This window comes from Ornithodoros turicata, chromosome 2 (assembly GCF_037126465.1).
Source record: "Ornithodoros turicata isolate Travis chromosome 2, ASM3712646v1, whole genome shotgun sequence".
Lineage (NCBI taxonomy): Eukaryota > Metazoa > Arthropoda > Arachnida > Ixodida > Argasidae > Ornithodoros > Ornithodoros turicata.
The window spans coordinates 82,533,429-82,556,716 of record NC_088202.1 but is presented as its reverse complement, the minus strand read 5'-3'; the positions used below and the strand labels follow the sequence as shown (position 1 = coordinate 82,556,716).

The 23,288-nt window shown below is 46.1% G+C and overlaps 1 protein-coding gene across 2 annotated transcripts; it reads right to left on the bottom strand.

Moving 5' to 3' along the window:
* Positions 1–941: 941 nt before the first annotated feature.
* Positions 942–21,689, bottom strand: LOC135383775 (signal peptide peptidase-like 2A). Of its 2 annotated transcripts, XM_064613105.1 has the most exons (14): positions 21,356–21,444; positions 19,094–19,204; positions 17,670–17,760; positions 14,378–14,560; positions 12,638–12,724; positions 11,731–11,879; positions 8,253–8,467; positions 8,093–8,189; positions 7,179–7,374; positions 6,146–6,220; positions 5,900–6,053; positions 5,643–5,720; positions 5,394–5,548; positions 942–1,743 (listed from the first exon to the last, which is right to left on the bottom strand). In XM_064613105.1, exons 2-14 carry the CDS (start codon positions 19,168–19,170, stop codon positions 1,132–1,134), a joined length of 2,169 nt encoding a protein of 722 aa, XP_064469175.1. In that variant the 5' UTR covers positions 19,171–19,204; positions 21,356–21,444; the 3' UTR covers positions 942–1,131. The 2 variants fall into 2 exon arrangements, with proteins under 2 accessions (XP_064469175.1, XP_064469174.1); XM_064613104.1 differs by lacking the exon at positions 17,670–17,760 and having other exon boundaries at positions 21,356–21,689.
* Positions 21,690–23,288: the final 1,599 nt, after the last annotated feature.

The following is a 23,288-nucleotide window of genomic DNA, read 5'->3' as shown; positions in this document are numbered from 1 at the left end:
CGGGAACCGATTGAGCGCACACCTTACGATCGGTTGGGAGAAGTGGCGTAGCTATAGAAAAATATTTTGGGAGGGGTTCTAAGGGGATTTTACATGAGGGAGTATGACTTCCTCTGGTCTCCCTCTCCCAAATACACTAGGGTCGGGAACCTTTGCAATCCTAAGGGCCACATTTCACCCTCCTCCCCCCTCGTCGATATTTTTTCCGGGAGCCGCTGAACATATTTGAAACAATTTCAAAGAAAGTCTAATTGGCCTGCCGCAAATTTAATCGGTCGAACAAGCTGAAAATTCCTTTATTACTTTTTAAGTGTAATGTACTAAAAGCACGCATTTTCCGTGGCTTGTTACATTCACAAAGTTATGGTAACTCAACTTGGCACTGAACTGGTAGCTAACCTTATTAAGAGCGCGAAAAGCAAAACAAGAGCGCGCGCTTTTGCCTGAGGAATTCGCTTGCCGTGCCGTGCCCTCTGCCAAGCCAGCCCAGTCTTGGATGACCTCTTCCAGAGCTCTCCTGAAGCCGATAACCAACAACACCTAAGCACTGGATTTTTTATTTATTTATTTATTTTATTTTTTTTGTGCGCCTGGTCTGCGCTGGGACGCAACAGCAGCGCAACTGGGCCACGGGTTCCCGACCCCTGCCCTGTATACCTACGGTACGATTTCTTGGGGGTTGGGGGTGCAGGTTGAATCACCCCCGACTACGCCACTGGTTGGAAGAGTGGGAAACTACGGACATGATGGCGTGCATACGTATTGCTGGAATGTCCGACATGCGGGAAGCGACGTGTAGCGTTTGTACAATGCCACAAAATGGATATTAGCAAAATTGAAACGGGCGTTTTGTGCGCATTATTCATACGATACCATCCAATCATGTATTCCTGCTGGAACTTAACCACTACACTAAGAATACGACAGCGCCCTCACCCAAACACAGGTCGAACAGTGCTGCTCTTTAATAGCATTCTATTATGATCTTCCGTTATAGTTAGCTTTACGGTGTGTTGCACCCGCATAATGGTACAAACATATGCATGCAACAACTGTATTTCACTGATTCAAACGAGGCTATCGGGACTATAGCTGTTTTTCCTGTCCGAAGCAAAAGACCCAATGATGTCCTTAAGTGGTTTCGACGATAAGCAGTTCATCGTTTCGTTCGCGCTCCACACTACCTTCGATGAGAGGTTCGTGTGCGGTTCTCCGCTTGACAGTGCTCTCCTTAATAACTACAAGTGCCTCTCCTCGGTCCCCTGACGGGGAGAAGCTTCTTTCAGTTCGATGCCTTTCCTGGCTCTCACGCAGGCCAATGTCTTGCATCTTTTCTTCGTCCCCTAGAAATAATCTGTCGTAATCCGGTATCGATTTTTTGTGGCCGCGTAGCATTGGTTGATAAGCTTCGTCATCTTCGTGCAGCGGTATGACGCTGGCAGTATAAACTGCCTTCTGTTCGCCGTGTGGTATTCTATTCCAACGTTGATTTCCCCACTGCGGGGGTGGCGGTGGCGGAACTGGATGCATGGCATACATTGGAGCTTCGTATGCGGGATTTGCGTACTGGGGTCTCATATTTTGTGCCTGGTGGAAGGCTGGTATTTGGCGCGGGTCCCCAACGAACTGAGGTTGCTTCGGGTATCTATCCTTTGGCCCGCTCGATTTGCGCTTCGGAGATTTGCGGTCGTCTGGCTCACTGCCCGGTGGGGTATCGCTGTTGCTTCCGCTAACGTCGGACGGCTGTAAAGATATCACATCTATAGACAAAAGTGAGCAACATGGGGGAGGCACAGAACCTGCTGCTCAAGGTGTCATTCACTCAGTGTCGTTGAATGATATATAATATATAGTTCTTCAAAGGGTACATTCACGGGGTACATTCATAGGGTACATTCATAAGGAAAGGACCTGCATGCCCAGTGGGTATAATTGATAGCTTAGTGCAGTGCTTCCCAGACTCTGCTACCCTGCGACCCATCAAAATATAAAATATGGCGTCGCGACCCCCCCCCCCCCCCCCACGTCATTTTGCGATGCTACAAGCTTTTCGATTTCAGTGCATGAACCGCAACACATAATATTGACGCTGGAATCTTGCTTGACACTGAAGTCAGGGTGAATTAGCTTGACTAGCAACCATGGCAAATAGAAACAAAAACGCCTACGAGCAGGAATGTCTGTACTTTGTTTTCCCTGCTGGACAGTGTTATACAGGGTGTCCCAGAAAACGTGTCATTGAATTATAATAAAAAAACTACACCACCTAGAGACATGCGGTCAACGGCATTTGTTCTTACTGGGTTTTTGCCACTTCCTGATGTGAATGTTGTGTAACGTAAGTTTAATTATGTAAATTTTTGCGAGCTTACGTCGGAAAGCTTACGCCAAGTAAGCTTACGCCAGCTTACGCCAAGTAAAGGTCACTTTTTTACCCCACTAATGTGAAGAGCGTGTCTAGTTTACTCAAATTAATGGTAATTGACAGGGATATTCAGGAGCTATCCCATCGGAAAAAATAGCCGAACATCATGCTCTACGGAGCTCCCAAAGATAGCGCACGATGAATTTTTCAGCGCAATCTTTGTCAGGCCGACGAAAGGAGGTGGGAAACCCAGCCCACCCCGGCATCGCAGAAACAGATAACGCAGGCATGGCTTATCGCGTCCGACTTTCGCTGGGATAATGCTTTCCCTCTCCCAATTTTAGGAACTGTTACTTTTTCTACTATCACTCTGTGGGCTGGCTTTGGAACCTCCTTTCGTCGGACTGAGAGCGATTGCGCTCAAAAAGTCATCGCGCGTTATGGTCCAATGGTCCAAGCATCATGTTCGGCAATTTTTTCCGATACGATAGCTCCTCAATATTCCTGTCAATTATCATTAATTTGAGTAAATTCGGCACGCTCTTCACATTGGTGGGGTAAAAAAGTGACCTTTACTTGGCAAATTTCCGAGTTCAGTTCGCAAAAATTTACATAATTAGACTTTAGTTACGTGACATGCACATCAGGAGGTGGCAAAAACCTAGGAAGAACAAATGCCGTTGACCGCATGATTCTATGTGGCGTAGTTTTTTTTATTAAAATTCAATGACACGTTTTCTGGGACACCCTGTATATTTTCAACAAGCTGGACTGTGTATTATTTTACGCTCTTGATCTCATACTTCGGAGAGCAGAGGGGCTAAAAAAAGCTTCAGGAGCGATGCGCCAAGTGCGTTGAGCGAGGTGAATATGTCGAATTGCAATAACGGTTTATGGCTCTATAGGCCGCGTTCTTCCTTGTCGGGCCGAGAACTTTTCAGCTCCACCTCGTAATTTGGAATTACCGAGAAAAAGAGATTTGAATTTTCGCGACAGTAGCGCTCGGAAACCCGGAAACACTGTGCAATGCAGCCACGCGGGTAGGCTGCGCGGTTACGGCCACGGCTACAGCTGAAATTGCATGTCATCCGATCCGATGTGCATGGACGGAAAGCTCTGTATGCAGACTTTCGCAAAATTTGCGCACTGCAACCATGGAACTGGAACAAAGCACTGCTGAACGTCCACATCTCTGAATGCCAGTTTGTTTTTGTTGCTCGTTGAACATAACGCGCTCAATCTGACCAACACCGAAGCAATTGGTCTGTCGCTGTGATGAACGATGGACTCATGGTGACGTACGCTAGGTTCACTGGCGTTTTACATTAAATAATCAATTCGTACCATGTACAGGTGCAAACAGATAGCGTTTTTGTACCGCCACTCACTCTAGGAGCGGCCGAGAGCTTACCCACCCGGCTAGATCAGAAAGTCTGGCCGGACCTGGCCGTTGCTGGACAACGCCGACATCGGCTTCTGTTAATGGCTATCTACGCCCACAGGGTAATATGGCGACACCCGCGAGTTTCGAATTGGAACTAGTAAGTTGAATTGAATGAATTGAAATAAGCTACGACATGCAGTAAAGAAAGAGCATTTCTGGTACAGTTTCGTATCTTACGAAATATTGCACTGGCTTCAAAGCATACCTGGGTAAATTACTTCTAAAATTTAATTAAATTACATTACTCACTACTGCAATTGAAATGTAATGAAATTGCATTACAATTACTACGAAAAAGTAATGACATTACAAAGTCATTACTGCGAGCTTAATCGTAACGATATTGAGGAAGTGGAAATTCATTGTCAGATGACACTATGTTGTAACAACAAGATATATTTTATTCTGTGTGTCCCAAGGATTGGCTCTCTCTCTTATTGCAAAAAGCTCTTGTTGCAGCGTAGAAGTAACTGACTTTCGAAGTGGCCGTCGGTTAGGCTGCTCCTCTGGGAAATGTATGCTGACTGCTTGTACTCTTCTATTTGTCTCTTCTACATGTCAGGCTAGTGTGCCACATACGACGTATCGTTCCACAATGTAGAGACGAAGATGACACGATGTATCACGACAACAAGGATATTGTCCGGAGGATGGGGCCCGCAAACAATGATTGTCCAAGGCCACAAACCGTTGACGTGATGAACGTTTGTTTGTGGGTGCCCTAACTAAGGCAACCGGCTCGTCGAAGGGAACTGACCTTCCACGTGCCGATTGAGTGCGTCACCGTTTATAGTGGGCGTTGGAATTCTTTTAACTGGCCAGTCGGCAATTCTCTTTCTGCTTTCCGCGTCACAGCCGCCGTTCGGTGTCCGCGATTGGGCCGATTGTGTGATGTGGTTTTTCCTTCTAAGAACGCGCCGTCCATGTTGGGTATCCTCCATCCAAAGAAGGTCTCCTCGGTTGCGAGCTGACTCGACTGCACGCTGTTCTCCGGCGGAGAAGGGGGAGATTGGCGTCCCATTGCTAGGCGACGCAACCGCGCCGGACCCAAGATGGCGGTCTCGCACGCCGGCGTAGCTCAGTGTCGCTACTCTGCTCCACATTTAGTGACTCTATTTCTGCCAAGTGCCAACACAGAACACACACTCGATCCTTTTATAAAAAGTAATAAGTAATGTCATTAAAATTACTGCCCAAATGTAATTAAATTACATTACAAATTACATAATGTCAAAAGTAATGCATAACAATTACAAATTACCAGAAAAAGTAATTCATTACTGTAATCTCATTACAGTAATGACTTTACTGCCCAGATATGCTTCAAAGTACACTGGCTGGGTAAACGCGCACGGACGTGCGCGTACTCCAGCGTACTCTCTCCGCGCAAGCGTTGGAAAACTGGGTTTTCCGAGGTCACATGCATGCCGAGCAGATGCCCGCCGAGAAATCGTCGCGAAAACGCGCCATGCTTTCGCCTTCAGCGTCAGTGCCATCAACACGGTATTTTCTTTTCCCGTCTTGCAACTCGTTGCCTAATGGGTTACCCACAGCGTACTAAAACAACAGGCGTGCTGTACTGACCGTGTGCCCATGCCACAGTTCACCGAGATGACCTCTGTACCATGCCAAGCACAGGATAGGAACTACTGTAGCGGGCACCAAGTAGAGCAATGCAGGTTGTGCCATCTTCATGATGTAAAGACCACCGAACGTTGCTACCAGGCCCATGCCATAAGCTAGAATTGAATCAGCACTTACAGCACGCACTGACAAAGAGCATAATGCCTGTTTGTTAACCAATTCAAAGTGTAGTAATCTTGAACCACTCACAGAATATGGAAATTGCGTAGTAGCAATACCCTTGAGCGAAAATTAGGTCAAATCCATGGCAGTAGGAAACCAGGAGACCTATAGAAGCGAACTATTGTTATAAGCAACATAATGCAAGGTTCTGTAAAAGTTTAGGAAACGTCGATGTAAAGCGGCGTAAAAGTTGAAAATAAGTCATCAGCGAATGCAGATCATCCTCTTCTGCAGATGATGGACGAGAAAGTACGTCTGAAAGGAAGGGTATGGTTCCAACTCACCAGGTACAAGCATGTCTCCGTATCCAAGAAGAGAAAACTTTCCAAGACACACAGAGATGGCCTGGTTGTTAAGGTGAGGTACCTTCAGAACAACTGGTAGCTTCTCCGGAGATCCAGACCCTTTGGCCACTTCTACCATGATGCTTTCGCCTTTCTATCAGCAAGAAGATGTAAGACATGACCACCATGTTGGGGCGACACACCTGGTACGTTCTGTATTGTATCTACGTACGAAACATGTCCTACCACCGTAAGGTAAGGAGTAACGAAGACGAAGAAAATGTCATAGAAGAACAGCATTGTCAGCAGAACAGTTATGATCTGCAAGATAAAGACGTGATTTGTTTAATTCTCACCAGATTTCTAGGGCGAGGTAACTTGGGGCAAAGACGCAAAGTACGAACAGAAATGGAAATGCAAAACGCAGGACAGTATAATAAAACATTGTAAGGAGCAATGCAATGTGGTACGCACATGCTGAACAACTATGCCTTACCGTATGTTACAAAACCGAATCACATCCTGAGTTTTCTCGGCATGCTACGCTCTGCTCCATTTAAGCTTGCAAAAAAAGTTACTGTTCACCATCGCTCATCTGGTCTCATGTTCGTTCTATTTTTGCTCTGTACAGAGCTAGAGATTTGCCCTTGATTAAATTTCGTCCTTGACTGATCTCATCTTCAAGCGCATTTTAAAGTGCCACTAAGGATTCAAAAACGATATTGGTTTTATTTCGTATCAGCCTTGCCCTGAGACTCAGTACGCAAAAGTTAAATGCCATCGGTGAATATTATGCCCTCCCACGAATTTTCGAAATAACCGGGAACAGTGAATAGTTTCAGATTCTATAAGAGTAGGTGACGTCACCGGGAGCTCTGGCGTCTGTCTCCTAGCAACGGCGCACGTCTCCGCTCTCCGTCCCGTGTTGGAAGAGCTCCAGCAGCTCTGGTGTGGAGCCAGAAATCGACTTTCGTGAAAAGATTGTTGCCAGACGGGTTGGTAGATTGGGCCACCCGATGACGTCATACTGCTCAAAGCTAGAAATTAATTTCGCTGCTTCCGTGTCATACAGGGAGAACGGTGCAAGGTATGTTGATTGCACTGACATAAATTCGGAAGGATTTCGAATACACGAGATTTAATTTATAGTGGCAAGGACCGTATGACTGTCCATCCTTAGCTGTACTCCCAATCCCATTCGCATATTTTACAGTGTTCCTATTTTCCCCTTGGGAAACGCAAGATGGAGACAGACGACATGTTTATTACACGTGCATACCATGAAGCTGGGCAGACGGAGTGTTTTCAGCATGTTGATGCTAAAGGCGACACCAAGCATATCCTGAAGGACCCAAGCGAGAGGATGGTGTCGAAACACGACCCACGTTCCCGAAACTAAAACTGCAAACGCAATGAGCACTCCTTGTCTTACTTCCAGCGGTCCGTAGAAGCATGGACAAATGCCATTTGGGAGTCTGAAAAATAAACGTCACATGAAAGTTATTCATGAATTGTCAGACGCGCAATCACTTTCTGCTGTCGATGTCCGATGCTTGCAATACATAATCCGCACAGTGAAGAAAAAAAAGTAAAAAGTCTCATTCAGGAGATCAGAAACCGTCGCAAGATTCCATGCTCAAGGTCTTCAAGGATGTCTTTCTTGTGGTGCAGAGAAATTCTGGCACCAACCAGAATCCTTAATTTTATAGCCTCGTAAAAAGTAGATGGAAAATATCTTTCCCCTTGCAAGAAACGCACAAATTCCCGGAATGAAGCGCGGTAACAAACACTACCAGAAGCAGTTCCATGTGAGAACACACGTCTCATATCATGAGAGACTTTGCAGCCCTATGATTGAGATATTCTACCCATTTCTTAAAATCAGTTTTTAATGTTTTCAACCGTTGCTGTATTGCCGGTGCGTTACCTACCAATAAAGAATGTGCACCCCCGGTACTTGGACTGTTTTAGTTATAATTGGAAGTCGATTTACACCTAAGGTCAGTCCGGTTATACTTGTGGGGCTATACATGCTGCACGTGCCGCAGGTAAGACAGCGGATGGTCTCGACCTCCTGGTGTTCTTTAACGTGCGCTAGAAATCTCCGACATACGGCTCCGGAAGCACTGTTTATCTCCCCCACATGGCTATACCGTCCTCGGCCGGGATCCTCGCGGGATTCTTGATACTCACGGTGAGGTGCCAATAGGTATCATGTAAATCACTGGTTCCAAGACTCCGATGACAGAGACCACTGACGCGAGTGCGAACATGACGATAATGAAGTACACTGAAAGAAAAAAAATTACGATACGTCATATGATCCGGATGATATGGATGACAAGACGCTTACCAAGATACTGGAAGAAGAAGTACAGCATCATAAGCATTCCTCCCATGGTAATGACAAACAGCACAATGGATCCAGGGGTCACATCCATTGCACTCTCTTCCTCGTCTGGCTTATCCTGTCGTTCGTTTGCGGGTGGTGGTGGTGCTTCTTTGGAGGCGACTACTACTGGTACCATGTGAGCGGGATTTGTACACTTGCCAATTTCGTGCTGGTAACTATATAGACAGAAATATTTACTGTGTAGAATGCACTGTCGTCGGCGTAGCACATCAACGTTTAAATGTGTTCGTACGGAATATTGGTCGATTTTGCGACGATTTGCGCGTGAAATTAGTTCACGTAAAATGCCGAACAACGGAGAAGGAAGAACTAGAACGGCATTCGTTGATTTTGGAGAAGTTATAGATAGACGAAAGGTTATCCAACAAGAATGCAATATATATATATGTATATATATATATATATATATATACATACAGGGTGTCCCAGAAAACGTGTCATTGAATTATAATAAAAAAACTACGCCACCTAGAATCATGCGGACAACAGCATTTGTTCTTATTAGGTTTTTCCCACCTCCTAATGTGAATGTCATGTACTCCAAGTTTAATTATGTAAATATTTGCGAACTGAACTGGGAAATTTGCCAAGTAAAGGTCACTTTTTTACCCCATTAATATGAAAAGCGTGCCGAATTTACTCAAATTCATGATAATTCACAGTGATAATCACAAGCTATCCCATTGGAAAAAATAGCCGAATATCATGCTTCTCGGAACACCGGACCATAGCGCGCGATTACTTTTTGAGCGCAATCGCTCTCAGTGCGACGAAAGGAGGTTCCGAAGCCAGCCCACAGAGTGATAGTAGAAAAAGTAACAGTTCCTAAAAATGGGAGAGGGAAAGCATTATCCCAGCGAAAGTTGGACGTGATAAGCCGTGCCTGTTTTATCTCTTTCTGCAATGTCGGGGAGGGCTGGGTTTCCAAACTCCTTTCGTCGGACTGACAAAAATTGCGCTGAAAAATTCATCGTGCGCTATTCTGTGCGACCTCCGTAGAGCATGATGTTCGGCTATTTTTTCCGATGGGATAGCTCTTGAACATCCCTGTCAGTTATCATTAATCTGACTAAATTAGACACGCTCTTCACATTGGTGGGGTAAAAAAGTGACCTTTACTAGGCAAATTCCCGACTTAAGCTCGAAAAAATTTACATAATTAAACTTACGTTACACGACATTCACATGAGGAGGTGGCAAAAACCCAGTAAGAACAAATGCCATTGACCGCATGACTCTAGGTGGTGTAGTTTTTTATTATAATTCAATGACACGTTTTCTGGGACACCCTGTATATATATATATATATATATATATATATATACAGGGTGTGTGCAGAAAAACATGACCCGCATTTAGGCACATAACTTGTTGCCTACCTAACTAACGAACTTCCGGTGGCGCACGATGGCGCATTTATGCGTGCGAAATCTGTAGAAAAATTGTGGAAGCCATACCCAGCTTAAAAAATAAACGGATTAACGAAAACGTCGGCTTCCGTGCATCAGAATAGGGCAACATGGTGGACAACAGGGCGTATGTGAAAGGGCAACATGATGCACGTAGGAGAGTTGTGTTCAAGTACCGCTTGGGGAGCTATCGGTGCATAAATCGAAACGATGTCCCACATGGATGCTCATCGGCAGTACCCCTAGCGGTGCCTGCACATAACTCTCATGAGACGGAAATGCACTACAATGCACTGTCATGACCGCCCTATTCTAATGCATGGAAGCCCATGTTTTCCCGCTCTGTTTATTTTTTTACACTGAGTATGGCTTCCAGGATTTTTTTGTAGCTTTCGCACGCATAAATACGCCGTCGTGCGCCACCGGAAGTTCCTCGGCTAAGTAGACAACGAGTTACATGTAAAAATGCGGGTCATGTTTTTCTGCACACACCCTGTATATATATATTTCTTTTGTTTCTGTCGCTTTCACAGCTGCTTTGGAAATACAGATGACTCTTGGTAATATTCAGTATGAGGAAAGTGATTCTGTGTTTAAGGAGCAGTAAACTTGCAATCCATTTTTTTTTTGGCTGCGGCGTCAGTAAGGACAAGCGAATAACATAAGCTCTTGCCAACACTCTTAAAAATGAACTTCACCACATAGCACGCTCCTAGCCAACCATCATCCCGAATGACAACGTTCTCGCCCTCGATTTGTTGAAAACGGGAGGAGGAGCCTATTTTGTGCCGTGCATAATGGCCACAAAATAGGCTCCTCCTCCCGTTTTCAACAAATCGGGCGAGAACGTTGTCATTCGGGATGATGGTTGGCTAGGAGCGTGCTATGTGGTGAAGTTCATTTTTAAGAGTGAAGGAACGACGAGCGCAGCTGACTTGTAGCGCGACAGTGAGGCCTCCGATCTGACTACCCCCAAAAGACCATCCACACCCTCAAAAGCGAGTAAGTGAATAAGGGAAGTCGACGTCACTCTGTGGCGTCCGCAATCTCGTCGGGAGGGCCGATTAGGTAACTACTAACTAGTGACGTAGCAGGACCGGTAGCATAAGCGTCGTAGCAGTAGGAGTAGCACACGAATTTTCGGTGGCCAGTGAGGGCTTATGGCTGCTCCCCATACAGATCATCTGACCTCACGCGAGGAGAACGGGCCGTGCCGCTGGCTGCTTTCTTCAAGCCCTTTTGTAGGTGTTATTGCGCAGTGACGATACACCGCACAGCGAAGACGTTGCGCATGGTGGCTTCTGATAGATTGCTAGACGAATGAAGCAAGGTTTCGAGACATGTGAAATGTCACTTCCTTGACGTAATCAGCGTATCTCTGCGTTTGTACACTCTTAAAAATGAACTTCACCACATAGCACGCTCCTAGCCAACCATCATCCCGAATGACAACGTTCTCGCCTTAGATTTGTTGAAAACGGGAGGAGGAGCCTATTTTGTGCCGTGTATAATGGGCACAAAATAGGCTCCTCCTCCCGTTTTCAACAAATCAGGGGCGAGAACGTTGTCATTGGGGATGATGATTGGCTGGGAGCGTGCTATGTGGTGAAGTTCATTTCTAAGAGTGTAGTGAAGGCCAGGGGACGAACGAGCGAACTTACAGCACTTGAAAAGACTCTTTCAGAAAAGAGTCTTGTCCTGTGTTGTACGTTTGTTTGTCCGCATGGTGGTCTTCAGGGATCAGGTCCCCAAACTGAGGGATATGCTGCCTACGTCGAGTTTACACCAGCTCTCCTGCAAGTCATTTTATTGTCCACGTCACTTCCTTGTTCCTTTGAGATGCCCGACTACTAGGAAAGTGCGGTACGGTATGACCAATGTGACCCGTGGCTGTGAGAACATGCACTTTGAAGAGCAACTACATTTCATCTGGTACAGGCGACCGATCGTGTAACTAGTGCGTCTATATTCCATAATTCACATAAAAATTGACAACAGGTATTACTCACAGTTCGAGTTTGACAATTCCCGACCAGTAGGACCCGACAGCTACGGTAAAGACAGCCAGACACCAGATGATGACCAGGCTGAGGTCGAATTCCAGACCTTCCTGTGTAGACATCTTGGCCATAGTATTGCTATTTGGCTTGATGAGCGCCTGTTACAAACGTGAGTGCATCTCATGCAAGCTTCATCATATGCACCTATTCGACATTGCTTTATGCGAAGAGGCAACAGCTTTTCAATACGTTTTAAAACGTCAGGTGCTGACGATTACATGTATAGGCACAGTGTTCCGAATTACAATTAAGTATCTGCATGAAGGACCTGACCTTCCGCTGCTTTTCTGTAGTAGTTTTTTGGCTTTACTTTCAGCATAGATAAGACTAGAACTCGTTTGCACGAACGCTAAGAAAATTATTCTCCAGTCAGTGTCCTCAACAGCTCTACCAGTGCCCTACGAACAAGCAGCGTCGAGAACAGTAACGTGCCCGAAACACTACAGAAATCATACTGCAGTCTTCGTCAAGACACTACAACATATGACTGAGTGGAGCATAGCTTGTTTGCATGCGTTAGTTTTCTTATTTTCCTTTTAATTCGTCATCAGATCAGCGTAGCCTTCTCTCGAGCCTCGACGCAGAGACACTGCCACAAATGTGAGTTGTTTATCCAAGTCAAATGAGGGCGAAAATGTTATAGCTACAAATAACAAAGGTTTTTATGCAATTGGATTAACAGTGCGTACGCCAATTATTTTTGGAAGGAGGAGAACATGGCTTGTTATGTTCTTGAGTTTCAGTCTAAAACCTGATTTCAGTAAAGTTCTTTTGGATTAGAATTTTGTGCTCGATGTTGAAACGTTATGTGTAGCTTGATTTGCGACTGTCTTCATAACTAGAATTCACGACATACCACCAAGGCTTCGACGGAAGTTTCCGAGATGAATCCTACAATCATGTTAGAACCTTGTATCGTTGACGTGTCAAACTCGAGATTGGCCTGCAGAGAAAGTGGAAATGTAAAGAAGAAGAAATAAAAAAGAAACTGCTGATATTTATACTTCGTAAATAGTTATGAACTGTAATAGACAAATCCTTTATTCTGAAATATCTATAAACAAGCTCAAAAAATGATTTCGCAACTGAATGCCCCGGGACAACAGCAACAAGAAAAGGCTTTACAGAGCTTACTGATTTTTCTATTCTCAGTTAGTACAACTGACCATTGTCTCATTGTCTAATTATTTCAAGCGACAATTGGCTCATTACAATTCACCTTTGTCACACGCATCACCATGCTCAGCAGAGCTCTCACTACTCGCGAGTGCATTCTTGTGCCACGGCCACTTGCGCCCGTCGCTTCGCGCGTCGCGTCGTTTCGGAGCGAAGCGACACGCGCACGTGGCCGTGCTTGTGCATATGTGTTATGTGCATACTGCACATACGGAATATGCTTTACTGCAAGGCAACTTTGTATTCACATATGAAGTAGATGGGTAAATTCTATTTCGTAAACAAAGCAACGTGCTCTTAAAGTCATCACGGAAGACAGTAGATATTCTCTGCTAGCATCATTGAAGTAATCATCACAGAAAGTGTAAAAGTGCGATGTCTCAAAATAATACAGTCAACTCTCGATTTATGAATGGCTACAATTTGTCACAAAAAGGGGATTCACAAACCGAGTTTTTCGAATGAGCGAAATCGCTTGAATGTGCTAGGAGGACAGGAAAGGCGCTGCAAAATGCACTCTTAAAAATGAACTTCACCGCATAGCACGCTCCTAGCCAACAGTCATCTGGAATGATATCGTTATCTGCCCTGATTTGTTGAAAACGGGAGGCGTACGGCTTTTTGTGACACTTATGCTGCTCATAATTGTCACAAAAAAGGTGTACGCCTCCCGTTTTCAACAAATCAGGGCAGATAACGATATCATTCGAGATGATGGTTGGTATGGAGCGTGCTATGCGGTGAAGTTCATTTTTAAGAGTGTGGGAGGTGTCAAACATCGCATTCATAATAATGTTAAGTGAATAGTTATCTCCCTCCGAGTAGCATGTGGGAGCCACACTCTTAAAAATGAACTTCACCCCATAGCACGCTCCTAGCCAACCATCACCCCGAATGACAACGTTCTCGCCCTAGATTTGTTGAAAACGGGAGGAGGAGCCTATTTTGTGCCCATTATGCACGGCACAAAATAGGCTCCTCCTCCCGTTTTCAACAAATCAGGGGCGAGAACGTTGTCATTCGGGATGGTGGTTGGCTAGGAGCGTGCTATGTGGTGAAGTTCATTTTTAAGAGTGCACGATATGGTTTCATACAGATCTAAAACTAAAATTAGGCTGATTTCATCTGTGAAACTCTTTGCTTAGCCCGTTCACAAATCGGCGCGAAAAATGCTAGGGTTTTCCAATTCCTAAAAATTGCGTTCACTGTTCGGGAACCGAGAGTCCATAAGAACGAGGGAAAATAATATCTCGTTCCAGGAGGCATTGTTCACAAATCGACAGTTGACTGCATACCCTATTTTGGTTTCGTTTCTTCTGTTAGGGTTAACGATGTGGAACGCATGACTAAGCGCTGCTCTGAAGCAATAGACTTCCAAGAATTCGTGACGGGTAAAAAGTAAGCAGAAATGGATACGCACTACTTTCGCTCGTGGTGTTGAAATGAGTATTCCAGCTGGATGTTCAGCTTTGAAGTTGCTCACAACGGTGTCGTACGTGCAGTTGCTTCCTTGCCGTACTAGCAACAGTTTGCCGCTCAGATTGACAGAGGACGTCCTTTTACATGCATCATTAGCTGTAACGTTAACTAGTGGTATATAGTCCTGGAAAAAGAACAGACAACAAACGCTGTGTGTGCAGAGTGATCTCACTAACTGGTCCATGCTCAATATCTACGAGATTGGTCGACTAACAGCTAAACAGATTCAATCACGTAAACTCCATCTATTCGGTAGCCTGCGTCCTCAGTACTTTCACGTCACAATTTTTGTTTCAATTGCACTTGTTTTTAGAACAGTAAGTTTGAAGATTACGGGCAACACTGTGTCCAAGTGGTCACCAACTCCGTATTGCTCGTACGGAGGCATAAACATTGCATGCGGACACCATTCGGGCTAAAACGAAATATGCTGGCTACGGGTGCATTCCAATGCTTGTTATATTTTACTAAACAGCTAGGTCGGTGTCGCGGGAGGGCGGATTTCGAATGCACTTTGCGCCACGTCCGCCATGTGTCGGACGACGCAGGAAATTAATGTGCCCCGCAGCAGTTGATCATGTAACTCTGGCCTACACCGCAAACTCGCCAGATGTGGAAGCCACGATGTCGTCGACAGGCGTTACAATTTTCGAGGATGCTGTCAACGTATCTGCATAGCTACTCTACATCGGCGCAGTCTGGGCGAGAAGTATGGAGGAAAGAATAACGAGTCTCAACGGCACTCATGCGACGGGTGGAGTCATGACGGCACTTCCGGATAGACCGCCAAGAGGCTGTCTAGCCCTGGCATTAGAGTACACCCTACGTGTCAACCACGCAACTATGAAGTGCAGCAAATCAATGGGAAACATAGATCACTGCTGCTTGACGAATTGGCATTATTTCCCACCAGACGTCACACCAAGTCGTTCTGCTGCAGCTTTGCTAGTAAATTGAAAAGGTATTCCCCGACTTAGAGCCCTGCACGGGCCCGGGCCCGACCCGGCCCGCGGGCCGAGCCGGGCTTGTTATTGGCTGTGTGCTCCGGGCCGGGCCGGGCCGAGCCCGGGCCGTTAAAATACGCCACCACCGCGGGTCGGGCAGACAAATATGTTTCCGAGAGACAGGCCCAGCCGGGCCACGCAGCTAATTCCGCACAATGGAGATGCATTAGTTCATATCATCATGCGCTTGCGTCATTCCTGCGCATATTTTGCAAAGACAAGCAAGGGATACTGCACTAGGCATATGATTCGACCCTCTAGAACATTCTGAAAGCCACTTTACACTGCTCCTCACTCCTCACGTATTTCACAATCACTTGGTGAGAGGGGTATGGACTGGGAGAAGGAGTTTGTCGACAGCATCCTCTACCTCCGCAAAATCTTGAGAGTGCAACGATAACGCCCATGTCCGCGTACGTTCTGGATTTAATTTGGTCTGGTGCGGTTGTGGTGTTAAACCGCCGTCACTTGTATGTTTGTCTTCTCTCCTTATAAATTTACTGATAAATTTGTTTGATAATCGCCAGAAACGCGTACGTCGCGGCTGGAAATACTATGCCGGGATCTACTCGCCGGGTCACCGGTCCGGGCTCTATTTGCTTAGATTCCGGGCCGGGCCGTGCTCTAGTCACTGGGTCACCGGGCCGGGCCGGGCCGCATAAAAATATGAAGGTCCGGGCCCGGGTCGGGCCGGGCCATTTTTCGATGCGCCCGGGCCGGGTCGGGCCCGGAAAAGTCGGCCCGTGCAGGGATCTAAATCCCTATCACATGTATGAGTTGTTGCGTTGGGGTCACGAGCAACAAGCTGTACGTCGTTAGCCCCAACTTTTTGTCTGGTCTGCTGCTTTACGGTTCCTTTAACAAAGCACTCTGGAGACAGGACATCGCTGCATAACATGCGTCAGGCCTACCAGCGACCAGAATAATGTCGTTCTGCGTACTGCTTGTTGAAAACGTGAGACGAACGCCTCTTCTGTAACACTTTACCACGGGGAAAACTCCGTCATGAAACTCCGGCGGAATACAATGGAGCGACTTGCTTAGGGTCCGGAGGTGTCGCGCGGGGGCGCTAGTGTTGATCGGGGGGCGCCGTCCTCTGTTAGCAGACGACAGAGCCATAGTCACGTGCTCAGTCGGCAACTGGAATGTGAATCCGACAGCATCGACAGTTCCTTTTCCTCTTCCTTGATTCGTAATTGCGTACCAGCATGCGTAAGACATGCTGTGTAACTGGTTGCGACGCAGGGAAACGGATTTTTCATTTTCCACCGGACCCCTTTGATAGAGAACAGTGGAAACAGGCAATTCCACTAGTGGAGATAGAAAGCTTCAAGTTCGACTCCCCGAACACGAGGGTGTGCGTTCTGCATTTCGACGCCACGTACATAATTTGCTGTTACACGTACAAAAGCAATCAGTCAGCTGTGTTGCGATTATCCAAAATACCCTGACTGATCCAAGATCACCCGCCCTAGTGTGGTGTTCCGGTATTAATCTTCGGGTACAGCAGGCTAGGAAATTGTTGGGGGGCGGGAGCACAAGCCAACAGAGATTATACAGTTTTGGGCATTCCTTGCTGCATTTTTAAAATGCAACATAAAAACGACAATAAAAAAGGATGAAGCAGAATAGAATTCTTCATTTTTACACGACTGTAATCTGGAGCAACGTAATCCATATGTGACAAATTAAGCAAACGCAAAATGTAAAAATGAAAAGTATGTATTTTTCAGACTGTCACTTCATTTCACCATGTAATCCAATCACACATTGTGATATAGAATGATTGTTAATTGCCAGAGAAGGAAACAATATAAAAAAAAACACTGCAACCATGCATTGAGAGAACTGAAGTGACAATTGACCAAGCCATCGTGCTGCCGGTTGCAATGTCATAATGTGTGCGTGTCTTTGCATAGAAGCATCGATACTTTTTAAACATTTCGCGTCTCTCAACAACCAATTTTCTTCATCAAATAAGCTTTTCTGGTAAAGTGTCAGATTGGGACTGTCGATTCTGCATCTCGCAAAAGGGGTAAAATGATGGCAAAAAAAGGAAGACACACACATTGCGCTACCAGTTTATTTTCTTACTGTCATTTTAGCGCTTTCAGTATGGTGTATTTTTATACTTTTGTGATTTTTTGTGTGCAGTCCGACTTTGGGTACGTGAGTACTTGGTGGGAAAGCACTGGAATTTGAAATGTACTTAAAGTAAAGTAAACGTACCCAGAAATATAATTGAAGTACTACTTGTGTACTTGGCACTTCTCCATCACTGGCTAGGAGAAACGTGTGTCTCACGTTCGATCTTGAGTTGCTGCAGATTAAACCCCAGGGTCTGTCATTCGGGAGTATAAAAGGGCCGAAATAAAAGAAAAAAAATTAGAAGAATTAATGAAAATAAATATAAATTAAAATTTAGCATTTACATCGTGCGCAGCAACTGGTACGCGGCTGCTCATCGCGTCTTACCTCACGCCCCTTAATAGGTTAACTGCTAATGTTTGGGACGTAACCGATTTCGGGACTTATTTTATGTTGACCTCTACAATGCTAGTTCTCCTATCTCTCTTTCTCCTATCTCTCGTTTACAAGGTCAGCATAATGTGCACGCCAAACAGCATGGCATTTTGTGTGTGTGTGTGTAATTTGCGGAGACGGTGACATTGTGTCTGACATATATGTTATGTAAAAAAACTGAAATTATGATGATGATGATTCGTGTTTTATTGGCGCAGCGGTAACTACGGTCATAATCCGCCAAGACGAAGGGAACAACCTTAGAGATTTTGTTGTGTTTCCATGTATATTATGTGCCGCTATTTTAGGCCATGGCTGTTGGCATGCACGGTTAAATAAATTAAAAAAGAGACAGTGTCCACGATTGTGCAAAGTCCTCTGTTCAACGGACATGAGCCGTGTTGTAACGCACCATGATGCAGCGTATACATAGGGAGTGACTTTTTCGGGTTAAACCCGATTCCGCCCGGTTATCCCCCCCCCCCCCCGAACTGACCTCCGACCAATTCGGGTTGAACCCGATTTCTCCCCGAATTGCAGTCACTATGAAATCCTCAAGTGACGTTTCCACTGAAGACGAACAAAGGTCGCCACGTGTAACACATGTAAGAACGGGTCACTTACGTTCCCAGCAATACACCCATGTGTGTCAACACTGTCTATGCCTTCGGGGATTACCGCTGGAAGGTCACGATCCCGAAAAAAAAAGAGATTAGGAAAGGACTTAATAGACAAGAGGAGAAACAAACACCCGATAATACCCGAAGGCACAGTTATCGCCCGCTTTCTCACCGAATTAGATTTAAAAATAGCGCCCGATTTTTACCCCGCCGCTTTGTTGGATAATGCGAAAGAAGTCATTCTTTTAGACATGGTGAAAGAGTATTCCGTTTATTAGTATCCCATCCCCATCTAAAGTAACGCATACTTCCACCATTGGGATTTTCTTTCAATTTACTTTCGGACTTTCCTCTTGGAAATACTGAAGAATCCACGAGATCATACACTAAAGGGTATACACAGCGTTCAATGCTCAACGTCCCATTGTCCCCATAGTTATCTTTCGGCAGCCACCTAAGTACCTGCCATGTACTGTGTCATATGAGGTAACTAGTACTCCCGAAGCTTACCAAAGCGCTGGGAACGTAAGGTATCTGTTTGAACTCCGGGTAGTATATGGTGCAGAATTCATGGATGCCCGAGTCATCTTCTGCAGTCAAGACAGCGTACTCTCCTGCTGCCTGCGTACCGTTCATTAAGACGGGAGCAAAAGGGAAACGGTGAGTAGGCACCAACACAAAAGGACGGTAAGGAAGCGTCACAGAAATATCAGTGTTATACAGGGCGTTACCCAGGCGCGGATCTAGGGGGAGGGGGGTCCAGGGGTCCGGACCCTACCTCAATTCCAGACTTGAACAGACTTGACAGGGTTCAATGGACCAATCCCAGCATGCACGTGGCACTTGTCGATAGCGGACCCATCCCCCGCCTCGGGAAAATCCTAGATCCGCCCCTGGGCGTTACCCTATGAAAGACTGCCTGCCCGCCATGCTCGGTTGCTAGTTATGCATTGTGCAGGCTACATATTGTGAGATGGAATCAGCACCCTCATCACAACGATCATCACCGTCAGTTTCGTGGCTCGTGCATGCAAGCCCTTGGCATTACGTCCTTCTTCTACACATACTTACTACAGGCAAACTTCTATCATAAACAGTGCCTTCCACTGCATCCCTCCTGCTGTCATACTTAATCATCATTTCATTCCTAACAATATACAGGGCGTCTCAGTTAAATCCCCGGGATAAGTAATTCGCGAACGGGCGCACCAATCGAAGAACTTTCTTTTTTACAAGTATCTGCCCGACACCATCTACAAGCTGCGCAACATGAGTTCGAGGTACTCATTGTTTAAATAAAAATTCAAATGAGTTTCGTGAAAAACATAACTTCGAAAGCAGGGCTCCGTCGGCATTAAAATGGGTGCTACCATATTTGGGACCCCGGTGGACACCTTTTAGAGAAAAATCTACCACCGAAGCGGGTCATTTGTTGCAGTAACTAATTGGTTTCAGTTCACGTATTTTTGTCGCGACTGGTCGCGGTGAAGCGCAAAAGGACGCTCTTCCACTCCCTTATCCACCAATGAATTACGTGTTCTTGAGCTTACTTCGCAAAGGGGAGTGCTGAAGAAAAAGTAACAGCGTCATACAGGCTTCGCCAGTCCCCCACCCCGCATATCCGACTGATATGCGCCCTTTCTCTGTTATGGTCGCACGGACGAAACACAGTTTGTCGCATAGTACCTTGATATCACATGTTTTCTACTAGCACAGCACTGGCCCAAACTTGTGCTTCAGCACCCCCTGTTACGAAGTAAGCTCAAGAACACGAATTTCAAGGGTGGGTAAGGGTGTGGAAGGGCGTCCTTTTCCGCTTCACCGCGACCAGCCGCGACCAAAATATGTAAACCGAAACCAATTAATTACTGCAACAAATGACCCGCTTGGGTGGCACATTTTTATCGAAAAGTTGTCCACTGAAGGTTCCAAAAGGGGTAGTACCCATTTTAATGCTGACGGCACCCTGATTTGGAAGTTATGTTTTTCACGAAACACATTTGAATTTTCATTTAAATAATGAGCGCCTCCCGCTCATTCACACGGTGCGCAGCTTGTAGGTGGTATCGGACAGAGACAGAAGTTCTTCGATTAGTGCACCCATTCGCAAATTATTTAGCCCGGGGGTTTAACTGAGACACCCGATATAAAGGTGTGAAGCAGATTCAACATTGGCAAACTTAAGTGATCGCATATCGTAGCGCGAAGTTATAGTGCGAAGCGTATGAATCCAGTATTCGAAACAATAAACATGTCTGCATTATGAAGGGCTGTTGAAACGCTGCTCTCCAGACGTTGTCGTGCGCACATCACTCTAGGGCCTAGGTTAAAGTGAGCTGCCCTGCAATAACAGACGCTTCAGCGTTGTGCGTCTAGGGAGAAGCATCGCAACATTGAAATCTACCAGGACTAAACCAGCTGTGGAGCTTTAGGCTAACTACGGCACCGACCATGGCAACAACACTTCTACCAGCTACAGTCGGGGAGGCGGTATTCGTGGCGACGCCCAATATTGGGTTAGGTCAATTTACGCAGTCTAGTTCAGTTCCCCAGGGGCGAGTCCCCTCTCTCGCTCTTCCTTCACGCACGCTCTAGGCGCTGCCGTAATCACATTGCGCCGCCGAAGTGCGGTTGCCGTAGTTTATCCTACCTTTATACCTTTGTGCACACCATAGTGCTCCGCCTGCATCGAGTATAACTGCCAAGCATAACCTATACTGACACGGGTAGATACAGGGTCACACCCTGTATACACTGCAGATCTCTTCTCACCTGGCAAATGATGATGCACAGAAGCAACAGCAACAAAAGTATCATATTGGACGACTCATATCGTGAGAACTGCATCTGATACAGTTTCTCTGGCATCGGACACCAACCGGTCGGACAACGATGCTGCAGGCACCATTGGTTACAGACGGCGCCCAGCTGTTTTCTGTTCTTTCCAAGATCGTAGAAGACTCATAGAGAGAAAGACCTATTAGACATTGTGGATACACTGCAACAGATGATACGTGAAACACAGGAGTTTGTAGAAAGGCTATTTACACCGCCGCTGCTATGCTACAGGCTGCTGCAGCTGAGCGCGTGCGTGCAATTCTCTCCTTCAAATAGGCGTGGAGTTTCTGCCACAGATGCTTTTACGCCGCCCAGGTGGCGCTTCGTGCTACCAAAAGTTGCAATTACGATACTGGAGACAGAACTGCATCGGACGCGAAGTCTTGTGCTGTGGGCTCTGATGGCCATGTCTCAGCATTGTGGATGTCGTACAGGACTATGAAGATATGGCACATGGCGACGATAAAAATAACTACCTGGGTAGTTGTTGATACGTATGTGGAAATATTCTGTGGACGCTTAAATAGAGCTATTGCCTCCGACAGTTTGCAGAAGTTCCCATGACGCCCACTGAGTAGACGTCTTCTATATAGGTTGGAGCTATTGGAGGAACGTGTGCCATATGGTTGAGCATAGGCCCAACAACGGCAAGCAGTTCCGTCACCACCACCGCCACCATATGTCCAACAACATCAGTTGGCAATAACAGTTTAAAATAATAACAATATTAAAGTAATTTGAGGGAGTTTGCAGGGAATAGTTTGCAGGGACCTCAAAGATGGAGTACCCAAGCAGCACCACATCTTGGCCCAATATTGGACCAATATTGGGCCAAGATGTTGTGCTGCTTGGGGTAGTACGGGTTCCTGATCGATTTCACATCGTAGCCTGCTCCCATGTATCGGTGTTGTGGTCCTATACATTGAGGAAATATCCTCGGGTCGATTATTTGCCAAGTAATACGTACATCAGAGAGCGACGACGACAAAGTCGAAGGTTTCTAGAACGCACCAAGGGTAGACTGTGTCATCACATGTCACATATGTCATAAGATACTTGGATCCGACTTGGCCTTAGTCCCCATCATTACTGCACAGACATAAACAAACATCTCACGCCCCTTTTGTCCTGGCCAATCTCCCTTAGTGGCTCACGGCCATTATCTCATTGGTAGAAGAAGAAGAAGAAGACTGTGTATGGAGCATTTTCTTGTCCACTGTCGGCTGTACGCCCCTCTACGCCAAGACTACTTGGTCCGCTCATTGTCAGCCAGAGCTTGTGCCTTGTCTCTCACAAAACTCCAAGATGTTGCTGACCGTCAACATCGCTACAGCAACACTCGCTGTGCTGTCGCGACTCCAGAGTGGACAGCTGCGGAATCTTGGACAATCCTGGCTCAACGTTGTCATGAAATTGGGTGGTGAGACAAAGCCGGTGCTCGTCTCAACCAACGGCGTCGTCGACCTGTGCAGAGAGTCTTCAGGAATGTTGTCCTCTGCTGGGCATGCTACATGACCCTACATGCTACATGACCCTGCTGGCAGACCGTTGCACATTTTTAGGTGCTGGTGACGAGGCATGTTTCCATGTTTTGCCCAGAGTTGGTTTCAGGATCACATCGAAATACCCAGCATTCATCCTTGGACACTATAATCAGTTTTGAAAGTCCATCTCATTCTTGTGCTACAGGTCCAAAACGCTTTCTGCACATTCCGCGCTTTGCTGTTTCTAGTAAGGTGTCAGCAACCTGGGAACCCACCGTGCAGCCACCTTGCCGATGCGTAAGTTGCTACAAACTGAACCCCGACTAATGTTCACCTCCCTGCGTAAGAGATTAACAGTCACAATTCTGTCTTCAAGCACTATA

What these genes read in the sequence shown, in the direction of transcription:
- LOC135383775 (XM_064613104.1), bottom strand. Translation starts at nt 21,451, where the DNA reads ATGCCAGAGAAACTGTATCAGATGCAGTTCTCACGATATGAGTCGTCC. An exon ending in TGTGCATCATCATTTGCCAG is followed by an intron (nt 19,205 to 21,355) that starts GTGAGAAGAGAT and finishes AACGGTACGCAG; the next exon opens with GCAGCAGGAGAGTACGCTGT. An exon ending in CTTCTTCTTCCAGTATCTTG is followed by an intron (nt 8,190 to 8,252) that starts GTAAGCGTCTTG and finishes TTTTTCTTTCAG; the next exon opens with TGTACTTCATTATCGTCATG.